The sequence below is a fragment of the Aspergillus terreus genome, genomic scaffold (genome assembly GCF_000149615.1).
Source record: "Aspergillus terreus NIH2624 scaffold_15 genomic scaffold, whole genome shotgun sequence".
Taxonomy (NCBI): Eukaryota; Fungi; Ascomycota; class Eurotiomycetes; order Eurotiales; family Aspergillaceae; genus Aspergillus; species Aspergillus terreus.
In genome coordinates, this window is record NT_165938.1 from 164,679 (window position 1) to 188,665 (window position 23,987).

General features: G+C 51.8%; 9 protein-coding genes across 9 annotated transcripts; 6 read left to right on the forward strand and 3 right to left on the reverse strand.

The window, feature by feature from the left end:
* Positions 1 to 194: 194 nt before the first annotated feature.
* ATEG_09542 (uncharacterized protein) lies at positions 195 to 1,475 on the forward strand (the record flags this gene model as incomplete). The annotated part of the gene is made up of 1 exon (XM_001218163.1): positions 195 to 1,475. The coding sequence occupies one exon, from the start codon at positions 195 to 197 to the stop codon at positions 1,473 to 1,475; it is 1,281 nt and encodes a 426-aa protein (XP_001218164.1).
* Positions 1,476 to 1,847: 372 nt separating this feature from the next.
* ATEG_09543 (putative C6 transcription factor (Leu3)) lies at positions 1,848 to 4,335 on the reverse strand (the record flags this gene model as incomplete). Its single annotated transcript, XM_001218164.1, has 6 exons — positions 1,848 to 2,140; positions 2,193 to 2,726; positions 2,776 to 3,044; positions 3,102 to 3,539; positions 3,600 to 4,051; positions 4,138 to 4,335. 6 exons carry the CDS (start codon positions 4,333 to 4,335, stop codon positions 1,848 to 1,850), a joined length of 2,184 nt encoding a protein of 727 aa, XP_001218165.1.
* A 1,300-nt stretch (positions 4,336 to 5,635) lies between these two features.
* ATEG_09544 (uncharacterized protein) lies at positions 5,636 to 7,958 on the forward strand (the record flags this gene model as incomplete). The annotated part of the gene is made up of 2 exons (XM_001218165.1): positions 5,636 to 6,104; positions 6,169 to 7,958. The coding sequence occupies 2 exons, from the start codon at positions 5,636 to 5,638 to the stop codon at positions 7,956 to 7,958; spliced, it is 2,259 nt and encodes a 752-aa protein (XP_001218166.1).
* Positions 7,959 to 8,853: 895 nt separating this feature from the next.
* On the forward strand, positions 8,854 to 10,110 carry ATEG_09545 (MBL fold metallo-hydrolase; the record flags this gene model as incomplete). The annotated part of the gene is made up of 3 exons (XM_001218166.1): positions 8,854 to 8,939; positions 9,165 to 9,646; positions 9,701 to 10,110. The coding sequence occupies 3 exons, from the start codon at positions 8,854 to 8,856 to the stop codon at positions 10,108 to 10,110; spliced, it is 978 nt and encodes a 325-aa protein (XP_001218167.1).
* Positions 10,111 to 10,538: 428 nt separating this feature from the next.
* ATEG_09546 (NAD(P)/FAD-dependent oxidoreductase) lies at positions 10,539 to 11,891 on the forward strand (the record flags this gene model as incomplete). The annotated part of the gene is made up of 1 exon (XM_001218167.1): positions 10,539 to 11,891. One exon carries the CDS (start codon positions 10,539 to 10,541, stop codon positions 11,889 to 11,891), a length of 1,353 nt encoding a protein of 450 aa, XP_001218168.1.
* A 299-nt stretch (positions 11,892 to 12,190) lies between these two features.
* ATEG_09547 (uncharacterized protein) lies at positions 12,191 to 13,903 on the forward strand (the record flags this gene model as incomplete). Its single annotated transcript, XM_001218168.1, has 4 exons — positions 12,191 to 12,310; positions 12,379 to 13,502; positions 13,556 to 13,664; positions 13,721 to 13,903. The coding sequence occupies 4 exons, from the start codon at positions 12,191 to 12,193 to the stop codon at positions 13,901 to 13,903; spliced, it is 1,536 nt and encodes a 511-aa protein (XP_001218169.1).
* Positions 13,904 to 14,195: 292 nt separating this feature from the next.
* ATEG_09548 (YoaK family protein) lies at positions 14,196 to 14,972 on the reverse strand (the record flags this gene model as incomplete). Its single annotated transcript, XM_001218169.1, has 1 exon — positions 14,196 to 14,972. One exon carries the CDS (start codon positions 14,970 to 14,972, stop codon positions 14,196 to 14,198), a length of 777 nt encoding a protein of 258 aa, XP_001218170.1.
* A 2,425-nt stretch (positions 14,973 to 17,397) lies between these two features.
* On the reverse strand, positions 17,398 to 20,570 carry ATEG_09549 (F-box domain protein; the record flags this gene model as incomplete). Its single annotated transcript, XM_001218170.1, has 2 exons — positions 17,398 to 20,224; positions 20,344 to 20,570. The coding sequence occupies 2 exons, from the start codon at positions 20,568 to 20,570 to the stop codon at positions 17,398 to 17,400; spliced, it is 3,054 nt and encodes a 1,017-aa protein (XP_001218171.1).
* Positions 20,571 to 21,562: 992 nt separating this feature from the next.
* Positions 21,563 to 23,800, forward strand: ATEG_09550 (putative C6 transcription factor; the record flags this gene model as incomplete). The annotated part of the gene is made up of 4 exons (XM_001218171.1): positions 21,563 to 22,677; positions 22,744 to 23,128; positions 23,194 to 23,329; positions 23,385 to 23,800. 4 exons carry the CDS (start codon positions 21,563 to 21,565, stop codon positions 23,798 to 23,800), a joined length of 2,052 nt encoding a protein of 683 aa, XP_001218172.1.
* Positions 23,801 to 23,987: the final 187 nt, after the last annotated feature.

The window sequence follows — 23,987 nt, forward strand, 5'->3', positions numbered from 1 at the left end:
CATCTTGGCTTCCTCTTCGGGAATGGATCTATACGCCCTCGATGCGTCCAGACCCTCCACCACGTCAATGCCCGTCAGTTCTCGCACATTCGCCTGTCCAAAATATTATAGATCCTGCTGCGCTTCCTCCTCTGTCGAACCTTCGTTCTTCACAGAGTCAGTGTATGCGTTGTTCAACCTCATGACCGCATGTCATGGAACATGCACTCGATCTGCAACTGTCGATACCGGAAATCCATCATACATTCGTCACGTCCCAGGGAGATTTCTACTCTCCCCCCATTGCAGGCGTTGCTCGCATCTTCCCGCCATGTACAGAGTCAACAGATGATCTCCGGGTCAATGTCAGTCTCATCCGGATGATCAACTCGGGAGGTCCTAGTCCTACAACGCCATGCAATAGCAAGTTCAGTCTCCAGCGGTTCAAGAGACATGCCTTGACTCGGAGCCGCGGAGACAACATCTCCCAGCCAGGCAAGCATAACAGCATGGAGACAGTGGTGCATTGCAATCTCTTCCATACGCCGCACCGATTATCACGAGATGATGGAAGGCTCGCACGGGAGTTTGCTTTTTCTCTCCCCATTCCAGATGACATCCCCAGCACGACATATACGAGGCTGGGGAGCGTCTCCTATATGGTGCGGGCATCAGTAACCACGGCACTCGGAACAACAGTGGACACTACGCAACAGATTTCGATAGTGCGCCGTATGGTTCTCTCCTACTCTGAGCCAATGATTTCCATTCGGCACTACCGAAATTCTGAAATGACGACAAGGCTCTATCTGACGCCAGAACTACCACAAGACCCGACGGTCCAGATGTCATACCGTGCACGCCTGGTGGCTGAGCAAATGGTGGCCCACGGCCCACGGAAAACAGAAGTGAGACATGTCGTTGTCAAAGATTTGCAATGGAAAGTACAGGAGAGGGTTAGGGTTCTGGAGATCCCAGGTTGCAGCATTTTCAGGAGAAGTGATGTCCGCTGCAAAGCACAACATGTGCATGAACTCTGCGCGGGCAATCTTGGAGCCGCGTACTTGGGGACAGGGTCATTGGGACAAGAGTCCAAAGGTGACCACATTGAGTTCAATTTTGATATCAAGATTCCGAGAGATGCCGCTGTCTCCGAGGCGTTGAATCTATCTTCCTATGTTAATGGGAGCGGGTGGAGATGGACCAACCCAAGAGGTTGCGAGGGCAACGGGCCTCTGCAAAGAAGGGTCATAACAGTGGATCATCAACTCAAACTCGATATCATCACTGGAGAGGATACCTTCGATACGGTGACCGGAAAACTTGTGGACCGAAAGCCTCTGTTCAAATCCTTCAGTGCATTCTTTCCCCTCCCTGTCCACGACATAGACGGCAATGAGAATGTGTCTGGGGGTGTTTTCAGTTTGAATGATGATGCTCTTCCCAAATATGAAGATGCTTCTATGATGCCGCCTCACTACGAGGCAACTGGATAATATTTTGCTTAGACTATAACGAAGAATGACCTAGATACATAATACACGGTTTTTGATAGTTATTGATCTGCACTCTAGTAATAGAATAACAACGGTCACATATGGGGCTACATGTACCATTACCAATGAAGGAACACAGAGGTCCTTCCAAGGTTGCAATAGAACTCTTTGTAAACCATTAATTCTAATACAATTCATGACATATGTGCATACGGGCATGTATCGCAACCCCCAAAATCAACCGACTCCTGCGCTCCCGTGGATTTGGACGATGGCGGCCATCATCCCTGGTATATGTACAAACACAAAACTAGCCAACCTTCACAACCCAACGCCACCATACCAAAAAGAAAGATAAGAACATAAGCGGTTCTACGCGATGCCTTGAGCTTCCATCCCAGACATGGTGGAATAAGAGTACGGTAAGTCGACGAGCCCATCGAGCAGCCAATTCAATGGGTCGAACACCTCATAATTAGGCTCCATGAACCCACTTGGCAATGCACCGACCCCCATGCTGGCCTGTGTAAGCATGGGCGCCGGAGCAAGGCTAGGATCTCCTCCTGCCACTCCCGGGGTCGTTGACGCGGGCTGCAGAGCGCCGACAGACGATGAAGCAGAAGACTCAGCATTGGAATCCGGATTCGTCGGATTTTTAAGATACGCTGAAACTGATTAGCCGAATGATAGTGTTGAGTATTCGTGTGAACGACGTACCTTCGATATTGCGACCCTTAGTGCGGGCATCCTCACGCCACCGCCACACCGAGTCGTAAAGGAGCGACATGCTCATGCGGCATCGCACCTTGAGCATCAAAGAATCGTCGACGTCCGCATTGTCGGTAGGTGGTTTCGGTGAGGGCCCACCTCCCAACCTCCACATCTGGGCTAGTACCTCGGCCAAGCGCTCAGGAAGATCATTAGTCGTGACAGACACCCCTCGAATCGCCCATATTGTTCGGTTGAAGAGGCTCTTGGCGTATTCCATGTCGATATGTGCTGCAAAGAAGCTCTTGCAAAGCTTCAGAAGAGTACATCCTCCGGCAACCAGCATTTGGTAAATATAATAGGGGGTATACGATAGCACAGGGCCAACCGCTGTTTCCAAATTCATGGCAGCCTCTAAGAATGTCGTAGTCGCAACGTAGAGCGCAAGTAGGCGTTCGCGATAATCCTTGGCGGTAGTATCATCGAAGAATGCCGACAAGTGGAGGTGGAGATTGGATGCGCGCAGGTACAGATCCGTGATACCTAACCCACATTAGATCGCCTTCCATATAGACCCAGACAATTCGCTTACAGTCGTTCTGCGGTTTCAGCAGAACCTCGAGTTCATCGAAATCCCTCGACAAGAAGGAAATCAGCGTCGACCGTTCTTGATCACTGCATAGCCCAACAGGGTCTCGTCGGTTAGTATAAAGAGCCTTTGTGACCTTGTCACAAAACTTTTCAATCTCTAATCGGGGCCAGATATCTTCAGGCAACTTGAAATTGGCGTCCATGGAGTCACTCGAAGACAGTGTCCAGTCGTATAATGTTGACGGAGGCTGTCCATATCCCGTAGCAACTCTACGAGATATTAGTAAAGAAACAAACTTGAAACTTAGACGCAAGAAAGGTTCATACCGCTGTGCAACAATATTGCACACTGCCCACGTTCTCACTTTATCCCTCAATTCTTCCTCGATGAGTTCCACCCGGAATTTGCTGAAATCTTGCGTATGCGACGGGCGATGAAGGCCGAGTTGCATAGCGACCTGCATCATCATGCCGCAGAGCATGAATGTCGGGTCTGTGGACGTGCTGCTTGTGGGAAAGGGCCATGAGCAAAGCAAACACAAGGCCTTCACGACATGGTAGCTTTGTGGGATGTCCGCCAGCGTACTCCACACCAATCGTGAAACGGGGCCGGCAAGGGAGTTGAGAAGTTGAGTATCGGTCTGGTAACGGCGAGCGCCGACACTGATGATGGTCCAGAATAGCAATGGCGACGCTTTATGGTAATCTTCCGGAGACTGCTTTCGGTCAAGGAACGGAAGGAAGGGGTGGTAGAATGTAAAAAATCTAGGTATGTGATGTTAGAGGAGCGTGATTCTGCAAATAGACAAGGTTAGAAAGACATACAAATCAAATAGCTCCGTAACGCGCTCTGGAACGACAATGACATCTTCGATGCGCTTGAAGTGATGACTGCCGTTTCTCATATAGTTGGAGCCGTCGAATCCTGAGCGCAAATCCAAAAGCGATGCGACAGCTTCGTGAGAGCCCATATAGTGGTCGGAAGACATCGATGGCGTGTTGTATACCGCGGGGCTGACCTGATTGGATGCTTCTTGTTTCGGCGTATGCTGCGCGGTGGGCATAGACGATGGTATAGGAGGTTGCTGCGGTAGTACGCCTCCGTTTGCTTGTACACTGGCGATCTGTTTCCGCAGTTCAATGATCTCCCGCTCCATCTCTGCATTCCGGCTCCGCTTTCCAACTCGTTTGAAATTTGATTCAATCTTGCAGTCGAGCTTTAGGCGGCGACATCGAGAGCAATCAGTCCACGGGTCCTGGATCACATCGCACCGTAGCTAGCGCAGAAGAAGTGTATTAGTAAACACCAATATTGTAAGAAAAAGGTGACAACACGGATAGCAAAAGTCCAGGGAGTTCTCACTTTCTGCTGGCGACATTCATTGCACGCCCTCTTCACGGGCTGTCGCCTTCTTTCCTCCCGCGCATCACCCTCCTCGACATCGTCCACGCTGCCAGGAGAGCTGTCTAACCCAGCCATCATGACGTTGCGCTTCCTGACAGGGCCCGCGGCATCGGATGTTTCCGCGCCAGGCGCCGATGAATGACTGGCACTTGCCATTACTGGGCCGGTGACAGCAGAAGCATTATTACTTGCAACGCGTTTTGGATTCGTCCCTTGTAGGACCCCACCTCCTCTTCCACGGGGTGACAGTTCGAGAGTAGCCAGTCTGATTGGGGCGGTGGTGGTGGAATAGAACGGCGGGTAAAGATTGTGCCAATGGCGGAGACCAAGGACAGGAAAAAAAGAATGTCGGGGCAAAGGCTAGCGCTCACGTGGGATGGGACTGGGAGAGGAGCTACCGAGATAGCAGAGACAAGCTAGAGATTAAGGATGTGAATCGGAGGGCTGGGGAAACTGTGCTGAGGAAACGGGATTAAGCTCTTCCCAGGCCGGTGAGAATCGAGTCGAGTCGAGTCGAGTATGCGGCGAAGGATGAGTAGCCGCAGCGGGGGTGGCCGATCTCGCTCGTGACTCACGTGTTGTCGAGCACGTGATGATAACATCGCAACAACCATCATTCCGCTCCCTACGGTCTCTTCTCCGTGTTCATCTACAGCTCTATCTGACGGTTGTTACGATGAGGCGATCAACTCTCTACCCTGAGTACAGTGTACATATGCAATGACGCGAGTGTCTGACCACCACGCCGATCACTAAACCCTGAACACGACACTCAGGCCGCCTCCGAACGTCAATACAGAACGATCATTTGTGTTTCAAACCCTCCGGTCCACAGTCAGGCCATCTCTGCGACTAGGATTTGTTCTTCAAGTGGACTTATGGGGTTCGAAAAAGGGCTTCTAGAAAACCACGATGCGCCCCATAGTTCCGATGCCCACCGACCAGCCACCTTGCATCCTACGCCCCGCGAAAGGGTATCATAATTAGCCCGACACAACTAACTACTCCAATGATAGTAGAATCATCGGACCTTCTGCACGAATACCCCATTAGGAGAATGTTACGTCCCGAGGGGCTGTGTCGTTTTCTCCGCGCCCCGTGGGACTCGGATCCATGGATGACGATCCCTATTCAGCCCTGCACTGCCGCCAAGGCGAGTGCCCCATGAGATCACAAGGGAGCTTAACCATCACTATGCCCCCAGGTAGCTCTACCCAGCTGCATGAGTGAGGCTAACACTGCCGCCGCCATGGGCGAGTATTCAACACGATCCAAGTCCTCCGATTTGTTATCCGAGGGCCCTCGCCCCATGCCCAAGTAGCGCGTTCCTATTTGACCTCAGTGAATCTGACATCGCCTCCTCTCGGTTCGCTATATTAAGACCTCCAAACCCTCCACGAGGACGAACCAATTTGATCTTCCTCATTCCTTCGGTCTCTATTGTCTCATGATAATCATGGGTCCCTCTATGAAGGACCACAGCACTAAGGAGGAAAAGCCTCCAACCTACAGTGAAGTCGATCAACCACCTTTAATAATCCCACCATTGGACTTGTCTCAAAATGCCGGTCTGGCTATAGACACGACCGTCACCCAGGATGAGTGTGTCGTTCATCTTAAATTTTTGGCAATGCTAGCCGATCTTCGCGAAACTGTGGCCAGTACAAAGGATCTTTTTGGCATCCCCGACCCCAGCCCCGAACTTCATGACCAGAATTTGAACGAAGCTTTGGCCAAGGTCAAAGAAAAGAGATGGGCTGTATACACGTCGCGCGCTGCCGAACGATATGGGGCTTGGTGGAAGACTTGTGTGCCCTCTTCACGGTCTCCTGTGAGACTCCGTGATCTCAAGAAAGCTTCCTATAGCAATATTACAGATGGAGATATCCCTTTGCCCTGGTCGCGACATACGCTGCCTCCTCTTGGTAAGTGGAGCCCCCTTTCCCTAGTCCGTCATTCTGTCCTCGAAGTAACTGACAGACAAGACAGATGTACTTATGGTTTGCCATGCACACATGCTGAACCCCAGAGCTTTTCTGGAAGACTGCATTCGCCATGGCAAAATGAATTTGTGGACCGCTGGGTTCCCGTGGAGACTGATTCACGAGTGTACCGACGATCGCAATCTGGTGTACGAACCTGGAGAGACAGCCAGGGGCAACTTCTATAGGCGAACGAGTCTGCAGTGGGACAATCTACAAGACGGTTTGGAGAAGCTGCTAAAGTGCCCGAGATGTGAGAACCAGGTCTCTGTTCCTTGGACCGAGGCGGTGGCCTCCATTGTACCAGGAGAGAGATGGGAAGATTACCATGGGTTTGCAGACAAAAATTTCACGGCTACCTGTCCAACATGTGAATTCATCATCGACCACGAGAAACTGAAAGTCGACAAGTTTCGAAAAGACGTCATTGCCCTAGCACACTCAAAGCTGCCTATGCCTGGCACTTTCTATAACCTGAGGGGCGTTCCAGAGGCCTACAAAAATTCACAGAGACGTACAACACAGACGTCACTACCAAATCGTCTTCTTCAAGCCATAGAAAAAGATATCATGGACTTTACCGACGCCACAGCAGGCAAATGCTCGAGCGTTGCTGCGTTGCGCGATCTGCTCGAGTCCAAACTAAAAGACAGAAAGGTTATGAGAGTCGTGAACTCAAGTGCGGTCGGTACCACGCTGTACCCAGTGGAGAAAATAGCCTTCCGCCGGATGATGTCTCGCTATTGGGATAATGTCGGTCCATTCGCCCTGGATCTCGTTGGTGCGGTCATCCGACAGGGCACTTTCATTCAAAAGATGGATGATATCAACTGGCTGCACTCGCCCACGGTCAAAGAGACCATGCTTCGCCTCATCCGGAAATATGCCGTGTTCTTCTCCATAATGGTCACCAACCCACGCCGCATGGCCGTGCCCACGCTCGACGTTGACCTCGCCTGGCACACTCACCAGCTTACACCATATCGTTACTATACTTACTCCACCTACATGTCAGTGATGGGTGCCCGGTTCCCGATCTTCATCGACCATGATGACAAGGTTGCCGAAGACGCCCTGTCGGACGGCTTCGAGTGGACCAGCAAGATGTACAAAAAGATTACCAACGGCGAGCTCTACAGTGAGTGTACCTGTTGGTACTGCGAAGCGATCAGAGCCTCAGACCTTTACAGCAGACTTAGCATCTCCTCAAGCACCGCTAAGGCTCGCAATGCCGCCGACGATCTCCACAATCGCCCAGATATCTCCTCTGATCCCAACAAGAACCCTCATATCTCTGCTCATAACGCGGTTCGCCCTAACGAGAACTCCATGCGTGACGCAAGACGGGTGAAGTTCCTACAGCTCCAGAGTAAGTATGAGAAGGCCCGTCGTCGTGCCGAAAAACGATCCGGCAGCAAGAAGAGCGATGATAGGCGGCGGGCGGACGATCCCGGCCTCTATGCCTACCCTCTCGTATGGGGCTATCCAGTTGCTGTGCCCTACTACGGTCCATATACATGCGACCCTGGTGTCAACGCCGACACCTACCCATGCAACCCGGCTTGTATGAACCTTGCTGTCGGCGGACATGGCAATTGCGCGGCTGGCACCTGCGGTGGTGCGGTGGCTGCTGGTGGCTGCGGCGGTCTGGCAGGTTCTGGTGGATGTGCTTCTGGAGGTGGTGGAGCAGGCGGAGGATGCGGCGGCGGCGGTGGAGGGGGAGGAGGTTGTGGAGGTGGTGGCGGCGGCGGCGGTGGTGGTGGTGGTTGCGGAGGAGGCGGAGGCGGAGGCTGCTAATCGTTGTTCTTTGCTTCTTACATGTATGCCTTGTGTTATCGCGGATTTGGGATTGGCCCTCTTGGTGTTGGCCAAGTTCGTTCTCATGAGTGCTTGCTGCGCCATTACGCTTACTGCTTACTGTTTCCTGGTACCATGTACCTATATTCCCCACACCAATAGGAGACTCCTCTCTTGTCAAAGACACTGTATGAAAGATGCATGTAGGCATCTCCAAGTCGGGAATCAATGTACGATCTTTTCGATGGACCCTCCAATTCTGGTCTATATCAAATCAGAGAAATGGAAGAGAAGCTGACAGTCTAGGCGTTCAACATCTGGGAGTAGTTTCTCGTCGGCAACTTCATCATGATGCTGTCACATAGATCAGGGACCAATAAGCCGCAACGCCAAAGGGGACATTTAACCCTTGATGGAGAGACCAGAAAGAGCGTGCGAAAGTACCAGTGAGTATTCAGTTGCTGTGTTCCTTAGAAAAGCTTTCGTATTGGCAGTTGATGTTCCCTACCTAGTAGTTACTCAAAACGGCAACCCGCCATATCCCTGACGTCGTCGGAAAGAACGGGACTGCGGATAGTGGCAGATCCAGTATCAGTATGCCCGGCCAATCACTCATTACAGAAGCTGCAAACATCAGTCAACCCCGACTCGTGCGAGTCGGATTCTAGGTAGCTTCACAGACCATACGGCCGATACAATCAATGGGTCGCCGACCAGGGCTTCTTCGTCCATTCGCCGATTGAACTCGGGCTCCAGTTCACATCATAAACCCGGGGAAGCGAAACTGACGTTCATATACATAGTCGATGATCCAAAAACTTTACGAATATCTGTTCAATTCGATTTTAACACTGGTATCTACTTTTACAACCTTTGCATCGATCTCATTGTCACCATGATGCCTTTACGGCCCCACGCCCGCAACATCGGGCCACTGAAGAACGCGATTGAAGCTTCAACGCTGCGTGGGTCTAGGGCGATGTACGTTCCTCTAGTCCATCATGCTAGCCTTCAAGCCCCATATTCTTCTCAAACTCTTGCAAGGAAAATTCCTGCAAACCTGAAGACGACATATCGGCAGTCTCCAAGCCGGACATCTGTCGGTATCACTGCATCGTTGCACCGACAGCAAAATCGCCCTTTCACAGTCAGAAGTCCCTTGCTAGGATCTCAAAGTCATGATGTATACACCATTCAATCTCCCAGGTCCGGCGAGCCTAATGTGCACGCTATATTCGAGAAAGACACGGGTACATGGCAATACGTTGTTGCTGATCCTGACACTTCGAATGCCGTCATAATTGACCCAGTGTTGGACTACGATCGAACTACACAGGTCATCACCACCAAAACTGCTGATGAATTGCTTTCATTCGTGCAAAAATCCGGTTACAACGTGGCGATGATCCTCGAAACACATGTCCATGCGGATCATATAACTGCGGCCTCGTACCTACAAAATCGGCTGGCGCAAGTCCAGGATCATAAGCCTCCGATTGGCATTGGTTCACGCATTGAACAGATCCAAAAGTTGTTCAGCGAGAAATATGGGGTTGCTAAAGAGGAGTGCAGGGGGGTTTTTGGAAAGCTTTTCAAGGACGATGAGATATTCAACATTGGTGAGCTGAAGGCTCAGGCGATACACCTTCCTGGTCACACACCCGATCATCTAGGTTACAAAATCGGAGGTAAGCAGCCCAGCATAATCTTGTTCTTGGTTGCTCCTCGCTGACAGTCTCCAGATAATGTATTCTGTGGGGATTCGATTTTCCACGTCGATATTGGGACGGCGCGCTGTGATTTTCCTGGTGGCAGCGCACACGATCTTTATAGATCAGGGCGCAAGCTCCTCAGTTTGCCCGGCCAAGTCAAAATTTGGACGGGACATGACTATCCACCTGAGACGCGCGGAGATCCCGTGCCTTTCATGAGCGTGCAGGAACACAGAAGCCAAAACAAGCACCTTATGGACGGTATCACGGCCGACGCGTTCGTAACCCTACGAAAGGAGCGCGACGCAAATCTTGCAGAGCCTAGGCTGCTTCATCAATCTTTACAGATGAATATCCGGGCAGGCAGATTACCACTGCCCACGCAATCAGGCCAACGCATGCTTCACCTTCCATTGAAACTGCAAGGCATTGAATGGTGAGAAGAATGTAAAAACATGTACAATAGATGCTCCAATGCCACAAATTCTGATGCTGCGTCCTTAATATTGTATAAAGACCATGCCTTTGCGACTCTTCCGAATACCGTTCCCCGAATGATATCATAGATGAGGTACCTAAGGTAGGAACGGAGAGCTTAATAAATTGACATTATTGCAAAGATCTGATCACCGATCATGCCACTTCAGTGCTCAGTGGCAAAATGGAGCCACACGTCGAAAGTTGGTCGCCGACCTTTCTCTGGTTGCTTTGTCAGACGCCGAAGCATTCTGGACTGGTTCTATAAACTCTATAAACTCTATATAAATATCACTCTTATCATACTTGCTCATACTTGCATATTTTCCTATCCTCTTCAAGTCTGCCATCCTTATTGCCCGGCCTGGTCAAGAACCTCTCATCTTTCACAATGATGCGAAATGGCACGAGAATCCATGCCTTTACAAGGCAGTTTGTCGTCCCCACGTTGCCTGTCACTTCAGCACGACACCTCTCTACATCAACAACCCCGGTGACTTCTGCGACGCGAGATCACAAGGTCGTTGTAGTGGGAGGCGGTACGGCCGGCCTGACTATCAGTCACCAACTTCTCCGGTCGGGCAGGTTCGCACAAGATGAGATTGCTGTCATCGACCCGGCAACATGGCACCACTACCAACCTGGATGGACTCTGGTGGGCGGTGGCCTGAAGACCAAGGAGGAGCTACGACGCCCGCTAGGCGATCTGGTCAGCCCGAAACTGAGATACTACAATCAGCCCGTCTCGACATTTTCGCCGGAGGACAATCTTGTCACACTGGGCAACGGAGACAAGATCGGATACAGCCAGCTTGTCGTTGCGCCGGGCATCAAGATCGACTATAAGAGCATCAAGGGGTTGCCCGATGCTCTTGCAGACCCTAGCTCTCTCGTATCAACCATATATGGCTACGAGACCTGTGACAAGGTCTTTCAAACCATTGAAAAGCTCAAAAGGGGCACAGCCATTTTTACCCAACCTACCGGGGTGATCAAGTGCGCCGGAGCACCGCAGAAAGTGATGTGGCTTGCGTGGGACTACTGGAGGCGTGCAGGCTTGTACAATCCGACGGGTGATTCACCGATCAAGATCGGATTTGCAACTGGTCTCCCTACGATGTTCGGCGTCCCCAAGTACAGCGTGGAGCTCGACAAGTTGCGGCAAGAGCGCGGCGTCGAAGCGTACTTCCAACACGACCTGGTCGCCATTGACGGCAATACCGCGACTTTCGCCCGGCCCGATGGACAGGAACAGGTCACGAAGAAGTTCGACTTGTTGCATGTTGTGCCAAAGATGGGACCTCACGCATTCGTCAAGGACAGCGCTCTGGCAAACGATGCAGGGTTCGTTGACGTGGATGCCAGCACTACTCGCCACGTTAAATACCCCAATGTTTGGTCTGCCGGGGATGCGTCCAGTATGCCTACTTCAAAGACAGCGGCAGCAATCACCTCACAAGCACCAGTGCTAGTCCACAACTTGCTAGTCACTATGGATGGAAAGGATCCAAATTCATCCTACGACGGGTATACGTCTTGTCCGCTGGTGACGGAGTACGGCAAAGTGCTCCTTGCTGAATTCAAGTACGGTGGAGAGCCAAAAGAGACGTTCAGTTGGATGGGAATTGACCAGAAGACGCCTCGCCGTGCGTTCTATCATCTGAAGAAGGACTTCTTCCCATGGGTGTACTACAAATCGATGGTCAAGGGGACTTGGGGCGGCCCCAAGGGCTGGATCAAATAAAGACTATCATATTAGAATGAGTTTCATAGACCCGGAATATAGCGTGTGCCAAATGGAGATCATAATGAGAGTTGTTTATTAACTGTTTGTCTACCCATTCTTATAAAAAATTTGGTTACACATAAGTGGTCTCCCTCTTGGCAGTTGACTTACTAACTTATTTCCTCGGAGTCCGCGGGCCACGAACGCGGGACGATCCACGCGGCATGTTATGGAGCAATCCTCCCCCTCAACTGCCTTTCTGTCCTCGTCTCCGGTCCAACAATCAAGCCAATTCGTGACGAGGGTATCAATTGACCATGAACACGACCGGGTCTAAAGGTGTCGAGCTGTCTGGCGACATCCAGTTCATCGAGACCCCTGCAGCTACGCCCTCCAAGTTTGAAACCGGCGAGAGTTGTGGAATCTCCCTGACAAATGTCAGTCCATCACTGGCGCCAGCTTGTTACCTACCTGCCTGACCAACAGCTTGCTGACTTATTCCAAGGCCAAAGCTATCCATAATGCCCCGTTGCCAGCGGATGGTGCAGGAAACGAGAGCTTCTCCAACGTCCTGTTGGCCGGCGCCATCATCGGAGTTCCCGCCCTCTTCACGTACCTGCTGGGCGGTGGAGTGAAAACCTTCATCTTCCTTGCTCTTCTTTCCGTCCTTCCTGTCCTGGTGGCCTTCTGGACCTGGACCTCAACCTACAGCCCACGAACCAACGACAAAGTCAAGCTACCCGGCCGACCCATTGAGCACTATGTGACCTTCAAGCGCGACGAGGACCGGAACAAATGGCACGGAAGAAACAAGATCCCCATGCAGACCTTTTCGGAAATGTACCTGGATGGCTTGGTGGATTTCAATGGCGATGTGCTCGACATCATGGAATACCGGCATGACTGGGCCAGCTTTGCCTTCACCTGGGATCTGTTCAAGTTCATCGTCTTCACCTTCTTTGTCGACGTCATCTTCCACACAAAGGCCCAGGATGAGGAGCAGATCCGCCCCAACTACGACCGCGGCAACGACCATTACGCCTGGTTCCTCGGCCCGCGCATGATCTACACGTCAGGAATCATCTCCGATCCTGAACGCGAAGAAACACTGGAGGAAATGCAGGATAACAAGATGGCCATCGTTTGCGAGAAGATCGGCCTGAAGGAAGGCGAGACCATGCTGGACATTGGCTGCGGCTGGGGCACGCTGGCCAAATTCGCCAGTCTGAACTACGGCGCAAAGGTTACCGGACTCACCATTGCTGAGAACCAGACCGCCTGGGGCAATGATGCCCTCCGCAAGGCCGGCATCTCCGAGCAACAGAGCCGCATCCTCTGCATGGACTACCGTGATATCCCCCGCACGAAATACGACAAGATCACACAGCTGGAAATGGGCGAGCACGTCGGAATCCGGAAACTTACTGGGTTCTTCCGCCAGTGCTATGACATGCTGAATGATGATGGAGCCATGTACGTGCAGCTTTCTGGTCTGAGACAGGCGTGGCAGTACGAGGATTTTGTCTGGGGTCTGTATTTGAACAAATACATTTTCCGTGGCGCGGACGCTTCGACCCCCTTGTGGTACTACGTGAAATGCCTGGAACAAGCTGGATTCGAAGTTAAAGGGTGAGATTCGACTGAATTATTTTCTCGTTTCAACAAAAACTGATCGCAAACAGTATTGACACGGTTGGTGTCCACTACTCGGGCACGCTCTGGAGATGGTACCGTAACTGGGTTGGAAATGTCGAAGCCATCAAAGCCAAGTACGGTCCTAGATGGTACAGGGTATATATTCTTTGGATGCCTTTCTTCTTGGTACAATCACCACTAACGCTCGACAGATCTGGGAACTTTTCCTCGCCTGGTCGGTCATCGCCTCTCGCCAAGGCTCTGCTACCTGCTACCAGATGGTTGTCGTCAAGAATCTGAATTCGACTCACCGCATTAACGGAGTTTCCAGTCAGTATGGCCTTGCTGGTGCTCTCGCCGCGAGCAAGGCGGCGGGCAAAAATCGACTGCCGTAGACAGTCGATATTGTTATGAGTTGTTCATGGAACGAGTCGTCACCGTGGGAGCGTGCTCGCGGTGCTTCACATTTCCATATTACTCACATGGCCTCTCTTTCGCTGGGCAAGTGTCTCCGCGATAGGATAGGGTTGAGATGGAAATTCCATTGTTTCCCTGAGAGTGAATATTGCCAGAGCTTGCGATCTACAGGAGACGATTGATTACACTACGGAATACGCGGGTACTAGGGTGGATGTTTGAACGGCGTTATATAGATAGGCATCACGAATATCTAGACGGTAACCCCGGTCATTTCTCAATTTTTCTGTTCCAGAAGAAAGATAGCGTGACGATTGCTTTACCCAGTGCGCAGCACAACAAAGCAAATGATGAATTGACCTCTCGCTCCGCAAACGCACCCACAAAGCATCCCACCGCGATCATCACGACGAAGAGGATCCTCCGGTTCCGAGTCCGATTGTTCTTCAGCAGCAGCCCCGGGTCCACCACCACGTCCACGTATGCCGCCGTTGCCATTGCCGTCGTGATCTCGGTGATCTTCAGCCCCCGTCCCATGGCGACTTGACCCCCCGATGAAAAAGCCAGACACGCAATGACCCCCAACGCAGCGGGCCCGTCTGTTCGAACCGGTATCGAGTACTGGATGGCCAACGCCGCAAACACCAGCGCCGTCTGAATCAAGCTACTCATTATCAGCCACAGGCGCCGCCTGCCCCCGAAGATATTCCCCAGCTGTCCCATGACCAGTCCGCCGGCGATGAACATGCCGAGACTCATGCCGACGTTGGGGAGGCTGTAGAGACCATTCGCCAATCCCGCTGCGCCAATGGCTAGGAAAAGGGTGTTGCCGGTTTGGTTGGAGGCGAAGCACGTGTATTCTGGCCATGTGGCTGCATCTTCAATGCCGGTTGCAAAGGAGAGGAGTAGGAGTTGCGACTCGAGAACGATGTCTTCGCGGATATCGTCGTTCAAGTATCGCCAGATGTCCCGTCGGGAGAACAGGGTGTGGGCTAGTAAAAGCTGACGAGGAGATGAATTTGGGACTATAATTGTTTTCTTCTCCATTTTTTGGCGTGGTATTGTGAAGTTGTTAGTGTAGGCAGCTCGATATATAGAGATTTGGCCGGTCAAGTCGGCGACTCTCGGGGACTCCGGTGAACACCTCGCCGAATTCGCCTGTCGAGACGATTCACTGCATTATATACGTATTCTTATGCTTTAAAGCCAGGAAAGTTGAATGAGTACATACGTAGAACATCATCTACTCCGTCCCTGACGATCGTGCCAAGATGCAAGGAGAGTGAATCAGAGTAGCATAACTTTTCCTTTCTTGTTTAGCTCCCTTGATGATCTGCAATCCCAGCGTCCATCCGTGTCTATATTCGCCTCATCAGTGTTACCCAGCATATTTGATTGCGTAGCAGATGATAAGTAGGCCAAAACAGGCAAAGAGCTACTAGTTAAGATCTTCCTTCACAGCGCTTCAGATCTACAAACATTCCGCAGTCTCATAGTTAATTACGTACCTTAGTAAGTCTTGGATTAACCTTAGTTACGAGTCGGACGATTCAATCATCTATTAACAGCTTTTAAAAAGCTATAGAAGATTTAAAGATAAGTATCGACTGGAGGGGATGAGCCAACTGAAGTGTTACAGCGTCGGCCTTGCGCGTTCACTGTCTCAGCATAATCATTCCCTATAAAACCCACTGGTAATACCTCGATGGCAAAAAGGCACGAGATCTGCGCATCTAACCTTGGAAGATCGTCGACTGCCCTGTCTTGAGCATACTGCATGCGGTTATCTTGGAGTATCTCTGCGTAGTATGTCGCCTCAGCTCTTGTGCTTCTGACTTCAGAAAGCCCATACTCTGGACCACTTCCCTCTTGTGCACACACCAATATCCCAGCGCTATAGTGTGTAGGGGAGAAAGATAATGCCTTGCTAAATAACCTAGCGAGCTGATAAGTCGACGGAATAAGCTATGGGAACACATCTGACCTATTCGTGAACACACTAAGAGGCCCTATATAGTACAAACTACATGAGAGTAACTGGTCTAGCGGAAGTCGGAATGGATAGTTACATCCGAGCCCGAATCCCACCGAAGAAGCATGGGTGAACCACCAAACGCTTCGCCATCCCGAAATATCCGACATCATCGAAAGGGTCGTCTATAGAATTCCTTACTGTCCCCGTCAGTGACCCGCCCTAAAGGTTGCGTATGACATCAACCATCTTCCGGACCAGGTCCAGATATATAGACTCCTGGCCGCCGGGGCAAGCTCAAAATCCCACAAGCTACCTCTGTCGTTTAGAATCAGCTTTCTCCAGCTCAATACCCCAGAACGAAACACCATGGACAAATTGAAGGATACCCTCAATTCGGCGAGTGGAACTGCCAAGGAGCAGGTCGACAACGTTTACAACCAAGGTAAGTGGTGGAATGACCATTCCTGAGATGCGCAGGGAACCTTATTGACTTTCATGCAGTCAATGACAAGACCGGTATGTCCTAGATGCTATCTATGCTGTGCCCATTGGCATGTCTGATCGAGGCTGATCGTACATAGGGGGCTCCGGTAGCAAAGCCGGCGAATACCTGAACAAGGGCAAGGACCAGGCTTCGTCCGCAATCGACTCCGCCAAGCAAACGGCTCAGAAGGCCATGGGCCAAAACAACCAGTAAGAACGGTAAATTGGGCTGCTCTTTGGAGAAGATGCGAGAGTCAGTCAATAGTCTGTCGGATGATGATCTACCGTGATGCAGATGCGTTAGGTAGCAGTTAATCTCGTGTCTACATCCCTTGGCTCAACACGCGGCTTTAGAATAGGGGAACATAATCTATGTTGTCTTGTAAAAATTGCAGTGCCGACTTTCCAAGTATCACCGCCGGTCAAGGCTTGGTTTTGTAGATGGTAATACAAGACGCTCAATCTCTTCAGAGAGCGAACCGTCGAAGGAGCAAGAATTTTCACCCTGGAATATATCTTGCGAGCTCGATTATCCTATTATGCAACAAATCGATCACCTATCAAGAGTCATGATCGCGACGTAGCCCAAATATTTCGATTGCATCCTCTCACCTCAAGGGCGATGTTGCTTGCTTGCCACTTCTACATGTGCCGCAATTGTTAGTTGCCCATAAACTACCTTCTCTCACCCACAATAAAAGTTCCACATCCTATAATCGCAGACACTGAAAGCGTATAGTCAATATTGTAAGGATTTTATTGTGCTGTAAGGGCAAATATTAGGCTTTGGCCCCAGTATATTGCGTGCGGTGCGAGAAAAACATTGTCGGGTGGATAAAGTACGAAGGTAATAGAAGCTTTGAAGGCGCTCTTATCGCTGAAAGACACGAAATCCGCCCTGGACTGGGCGGAACACAAAGGCCAAGGGTATATGTGGCAGAAACGCACACTTAATAAGAATAGATAAAGACAATCTTTCAAGACATAGACCAACCGCGTGAGTTGCACCAGAGCCTACATCACTATACACTTGTTCCTCCGCTTGCTCCTCTCGTAGATGGTTTGTTCATTCCATTCTTCGATGCGTCTTCTCCAGAGGTCGTTGGACGGCTGCGAGCTTGTAGAAAGGGTCGGATCAGTAGATGCCCGACGATTCAAGTGCGGTATTGCTTGCGTTTGTCGTAAGTCTTGCGACTGTGAACGTCTGTCTGCGGCTCTATGATATCCGGGCCGTAACCACGAATCTTGGGGGGAGGTGGGAGAATAGTAACTAGGATCCGCAACTTGTAGATTCGGAGAGGACAGAGAATATGGATGGTGATTAACATTGCCAGCCATAGGCGGTACCGCATGCTGCAGATTTAGCAGCTCGTCTTCGATTGGCGGTGCCGTAGAAGGTCCGGTCTGGTTTGCCGTTGCCGAAGGTACCTGTGATGGGGCTGCCAGCGTCGGTTCGAATGGAAGAGGGAAGGTTGGCGTTCCTTGGGAGGATGCATCTGCGATTGGGGGAAGTCTGGATATAGAGGTAGCCGGTCGATCGGCTTGTACTTGGACTGAAGCTTGTGGCACAGAGAAGGCATCGACACTCCGTGGTGAACGACTGGCAGAGCTCGATCTCCGCCGGAAGATGCTGGGCACCCGGTCGAGTGTTTCGCCTCTCGAATTCCTTCTCATGCGAGAGGCTAACCTAGACCCGGAGATAGTATTCAAGCGCTGCAAGGTCGTCCGGGATGACGACTCTTCCGCCATGTTGTCCAAACGAGTGGTTTGGGATCTTCGTATTTGAGATGGCACATCGCTCACTCTCTGTACCGGCTCAGTCCTCGAGGGAAGAAGAGTCCGACGGAGATGTTCCGGTAATGGCGCATCAGGTTCACGAGAGTACGGAGGCGGAGGAGGTACCCAGTTATCTGCATCGCTTTCGTGAGGTATTTGGAAGATTGGAGGAACAGCTCGACTGTCGTAGATACGACGCGACTCATCGCGGTATCGCGGATTGTATCGTCCACGACTGGCTGCTGCTGCAGTAGCCGCACGACGCAATGTATCCCTGGACCGCGGCTGAGTATTGTCGTAAGGCATATCCAAGCCCTGAAGGGTCTCATCCTCGCCCAAGCCATTGGACGAAGTCGAGAGAACGGAACTATTTCGACGTCGTTGAAATGAGTGTGTCTGTGCAATAGAAGTGGCTGCTGGGTAAGACTCCCGAGCACCTCTCATCCGCAGATTATCATTGCGACGATGCAATCGCGTCCTTCGTCTTTCAAGCTCGACTTCAGTGTCCAGACTAGAGTTCGGCTCATGTAACATCTTAGGTTGCGCCTCGCCAATCTCGATACTCATTTCCGTGAGACTACCGTTGTTGGTCGAGCGCTTGAAATCCAGGAGGAGCACCCGACCACCATCCACCGGGACATCTTCGTCACCAATAGTAGGGGGCCTGACGCCACCAGGGGCGACAGCCACCAGTCTACGGTGGCCAACCATTAGGTTGGAATCGCCCACCCAGCGAATTGCAGTCACACCGGACATATCACTCAGTTTGTGACCGCTAATGATCATCTTGGGCCTCGTAATGGACTCCTGTAGCCGAGTCAGGTTGTCTTGTGGTGGGTCCGTGGAAGTCGTCGCTTCCGAATCACTTGGTTCACCGTTGACTACCTCAGATGCAGCCGACTGGGTCGATACAGGTGCGATGTCAAGCCGGTCTGGTATGCCATATATCCAAATTCCAGACTCATGGAATCCCAACGCGGCTAGTTCCCCGGTACAGTCAACCGTGGGAGGCATATTCGGAGCCGACTCCTCCAGCCCATTCTCTGCAATGGGGCTTGTGAAATATGCGGTGCCTGAATTGATGTTGCCGGCCCCGACTGCTCTGAATGCGGCGACCTCTTTATCGAAGCCCAGGATCCAATTCCCGTCGCCCTCTGTATGTAGAGGAAGAAGGCAGGCATGGCTATATCCCTGAATTATGTCAGGGAACAAAATCTGTGTCGTCCACATGCGTATCTGGGCATCTCTAGGGGAAGACTCGGCATCCGGTTCTGTAAAAAAGGGCACTGAAATGGTGACCAAGCCTGCGTGCTGCGCGTCCTCGCAGGAACCCAGTAGCATGACCCCGTCCGGAGAGAATGACATCGAATTTACCCCTGCGCACCGGACAGCCCTTCGTTCGGTGACCAAAGCAGTTTCCCCGATGGCCTGCACTTCAATCCTGTCGCTATATGCAATCGCGAGAACTCCTCCCGTGGGAGAGAGCGCCAGGGCTTGTGGAACGTCGGTTAACTTGAGATCTTGTATATGCCGTGCTTCATCACTCGACAGACTGTAAATATTAACCTGGTGGCTGGAGGAGGCTACGGCCAGAATCGACCCATCGTCAAGAATTGTCGCGTGCAGCGGACGTCTCCATGTCTTTAACTCGTGCCTGACCACCGCAGGATCCGAGGTCACATCAAGAACGACAATCCTAGAGGAACTGAGGCAGAGAATAAGCAGCGAATTCGGTGAAAAGGAGAATCGAAAGGCCTCTCCTTGTGGAAAAGCTGTCGAAGAGCTCATGGAAGTCGAGATCAATTTGATCAGGGTTGTGCGGGGTCGTAGGAAAACCTCGAAGGCATTCCGTCTGATCTCGGCGAAAAAGTCACGTTTAAGACGGGCCAGATCGTTCGTGCGAGCCGCACCGGGGGAAGCACTGGTGGCTTTTTGCGTCAAGGCGTAGGAGGGACAGCGAGAAAGCTGATGCGCATACAGCGACGAGGAGTCTGAGATCCGTCTCCATTTTCGGTTCAACAGTGCCAAGGATGCGAATGTATTCGCATCAACGATGTAGAGGATGCTATGACGACGGTTAAAATAGCTCTGGATTCATGAGACGACGCGAGTGGTAGTCGGGAGATTGCGAGCGTATAAACCGTAGCACGCGGCATTCGGGAGAGAGATATCCATGGGACTCACTTCTCAATTACGGTGCGAGGCAGACGGTGGAAAGGCGACAAATCCCGCTCATTTGTGCCTGCGGGGGTCTTCGGGCGTCGATCTGGATGGGGCTGAATGGACGAACTTGAAGACTGCTGATGGTGATGGTCGGGTGGGTGATGATGGTGCTGCGGCGGTTCGGTGGTGTCGTTCGGAGGACTCCCTAATCGCTCCTCCGCGCTAGACCCCGGAACATCCTCCTCCATGTTCGAATCACACGGTTAACTGAGCGGTCGACATTTGCCAGGAGACAAATGCATGCCTAGATCCAATTGAGTAGGGCATCCAACATCTTCTCCCCGAATGGAGTGAGGAGCAAGGGTTGGAAGCAGGAAATTAGGAGAGAAGGACGGAGACACAGCCTAGCGGTGGTTGGTGGCTGTGTTGAGCGTCCCGCTGCAACGGTGATCGGTCTGAGAGTGGGATGCAGTGAAACCGAGGATAATTCCACGGGATCAGTTCATATCGGTACCTTGTCGATCAAGCGGGCCAGATTGGCGATGACAGATGTGATCGATCAGAGAGCGAACCCCACATGAGATGATCGAGGAGAGCAGGTCCTTGTCAGGCGAGATGATAACAAGGCGGAGTAATAATAATGAAGATGCTCGGGGACTGCGGCGCCGACTGCCTACGTAGCTAGGTACCTAGGTTGGTTAGTAACTAGTTACGATATAAATAGAGGTGGCACGTGGTTGGTCTGTGATGCTGCTGACTCATCTTCCCCCACATTCTGCCTAGCGCCTCCCGCTTGATGCCTGCAGAAACCTCAGGCCAAAATTAACCGCAAAAAAAAAAAGGGGAAAAAAAAAAATAAAAAAAGAGCGGGCCATCGCTGACCTCCGACAAACCGCTCCATGCCGACTGCTCGCCTCTTTCCCCACGTTGAGTACCATGAGGGTCTTTGCGCGACGTCGGCTTTAGTTTCTTTGGGTCCAATGTCGCCTGCATGGGCCATGCGCTAGTCCATTGAACGTTCCCTTCTCGCTGGAAACCCTTTTATTCTTTTCTTTCTCTTCCTGCAGATCCGACCGACCCATACCGACTTGATTACTACCCCTCAGCGCCCCCGATTTTCTCCAACCCGTCCCGGTCCTCACCCGAGTTGACTCAATCTGCGCGCGCATTCGCCCTTTGAATCGCTACAAGCGCATGACTGTTGTTTTGTTTTAATTCTCTCTGGATTGCGGCGCTCATCATGCCGCCTGCGACCACTCAAGGCAGTTCATCTCAGAAACTGGTCTCGCCCGGATTCAACGCCGGCGCCAGACCCTACCGTTCGCACAAGGTCAGGGCGTGCGATCTGTGTCGCAAGCGCAAATCGCGATGCACCGTGGACATCCCCGGTCAGTCGTGTCTTCTATGTCGAGTGCAGGGAGCCGATTGCCATTACCAGGAAGAACCAGCGACCCATGACCCGTCGGTTCCCAATGGGTCGGATGCGAAAGCATGGTCCGTGGATCAGATCGGGGATGACATGCGATCAGGTCAGAAACGCAAGCGCGAGACAACCAGTAACTCTCCTCCCAACACCAGTCGCCGACGAGACAACACCGATTCCGTTATCGACAGCCGCGGAAGCGAACCCTCCCGACTCGGAGTCGATGACCCTCATAACCAATCGGTCCACATCGTTGGACCGGTTGTCGCCGACGATGCGCAAGTGATTGAGAAGTATACGGAGCGTTCGAATAAGAACGTGGAGCCGAAAAGTCACCCATACAATGTGTATTCCAACGACCCGCGGAAACCGATCCTCTATACCACCGTTTCAAGACGCAGACAGGGCATGCGCGTGGGCGTACCACCGGGAGAAAATCAGAAAGAAATTTTGGAGCAAATACTCGGTCCCTTCAGGCACGATCTCGTTCGTCTATTCATAGACAAGTTCAATATCGCGTTTCCTATTTTCGACGGGGAGAGTTTCTGGGATGCCTATATTTCAGAGACAACAGGGGACCCCCCAGCGTCTCTTATTTGCCAGGTGTACTCCATGTCTCTGGTTTACTGGAAGCATACTCCAAAACTTGCCTGTCATCCCAAGCCGGACGTGCGATATGCCGTCAATATGACTGTTGCCGCACTTCATGAAGAGTTCTCCGCACCAGGTCTGTCGACGATCAGCGCCGCGTTGATCGATCTCACCGGTCGTCCGATATTCTCCATGACCGGTAATGCGATCAGCTGTGGTCGGATGATCTCTCTCGCTCATTGTCTCGGCCTGAATCGGGACCCCAGTCACTGGAAGCTATCCCGCCGTGAGAAGGATAATCGCATCCGATTATGGTGGGGTGTGGTCATCCATGATCGCTGGTAAGAACATCAATCCGCCGTACTTTCTCATGACTATCAGTCTGCTAACAACCATGGAAATTGTAGGGGAAGCTTTGGCCACGGAGTACCTCCACAGATCGCCCGGAATCAATACGATGTTCCTCTTCCTACCGTTGACACCCTGTTGCCACAGACGAATCGCACTACAGAGCGCATGCGAGCTGCGCATTGTCACATCGCTCTCTGTCGGCTCACAGAAATCCTGGGAGAGCTCCTACCACTTGTGTACGGACTGCAGCAACGCTATGCCCGCGAGACCACCAAAAAAGTCAGACAGATCCGGACAGATCTGGATATGTGGGAGGATTCCCTTTCTGACTGGTTAAGATCGCCTGCTGTAAACACCGCAGAGGAGCGAATTTCGGGGACAAGCAGTCTGCATTTGGCGTTCCTGGCTGTCAAAATGCTTGTCAGCCGGGTTGAGCTCACCGTAAGTAAACCACCCTCGTCGGCCGCCTCGGCGCCTTGCCCTATAATCCTAACGTTCAAATGCAGGAAGTGAATAATGCCGAGACCGACAATCCAGAAGCGCGCCGCTACTTCCAAACCGAATGTCGTAGGTCGGCGGAGGAGATAGTTGACTTCATCTCCTCGCTCCGGAAGGATAACTTCCAGGAGTTCTGGCTGCCCTGTACGCGATCTCTCATCATACCACCTCTATAGATACAAAGCTAACGCCTCTGCAGACAGCGCATTCCACCTCACCTCCACAGCGACCTTACTCGTCCGCTGCGCCCTCGAAACAACCGACAACGAGGTCGCTCGTGCCTGTCTCGCCAAGGTCGAAGCGTTCCGGTCAATACTATCCCGCGTTCGCGAAGAAGAAGACTGGGATGTGGCGGACATGTGCCTGGATCACTGCGAGCGAATCCTCAACCGGCTCCCTGGCACTGGAGCCACGTTCGATCTGGCCTTCAACGGGCAGCCCGATAACCGTCTGGTCAACCCCGCGGCGATATCGCTGCCTGAGACGCAGACAAATAATGATATCGTCGACGACATGATGTCCATCTCGAATACGTTCGGTACCATGGACGGGTTCCCCTTCGATATGACGGGTATCTGGGACGTATCTGTTTTCCAGGACGTCAACCTGACTTGACCCAGTCAATTGTTTTATTATTGAAACGGTGTCGCGGGGAAGGGAATGCGCGGGCTTCTCTAATTCGTTTTTGAAATATACCCAGCCTATATGCTTTTTGTTCTTCTTAATTCAACATTCGCGAACATCCTTCGGTGTTCTATCACGCAATGAACGCCACCGCAGCCAGCCGCTTCTTCTGTCCTCA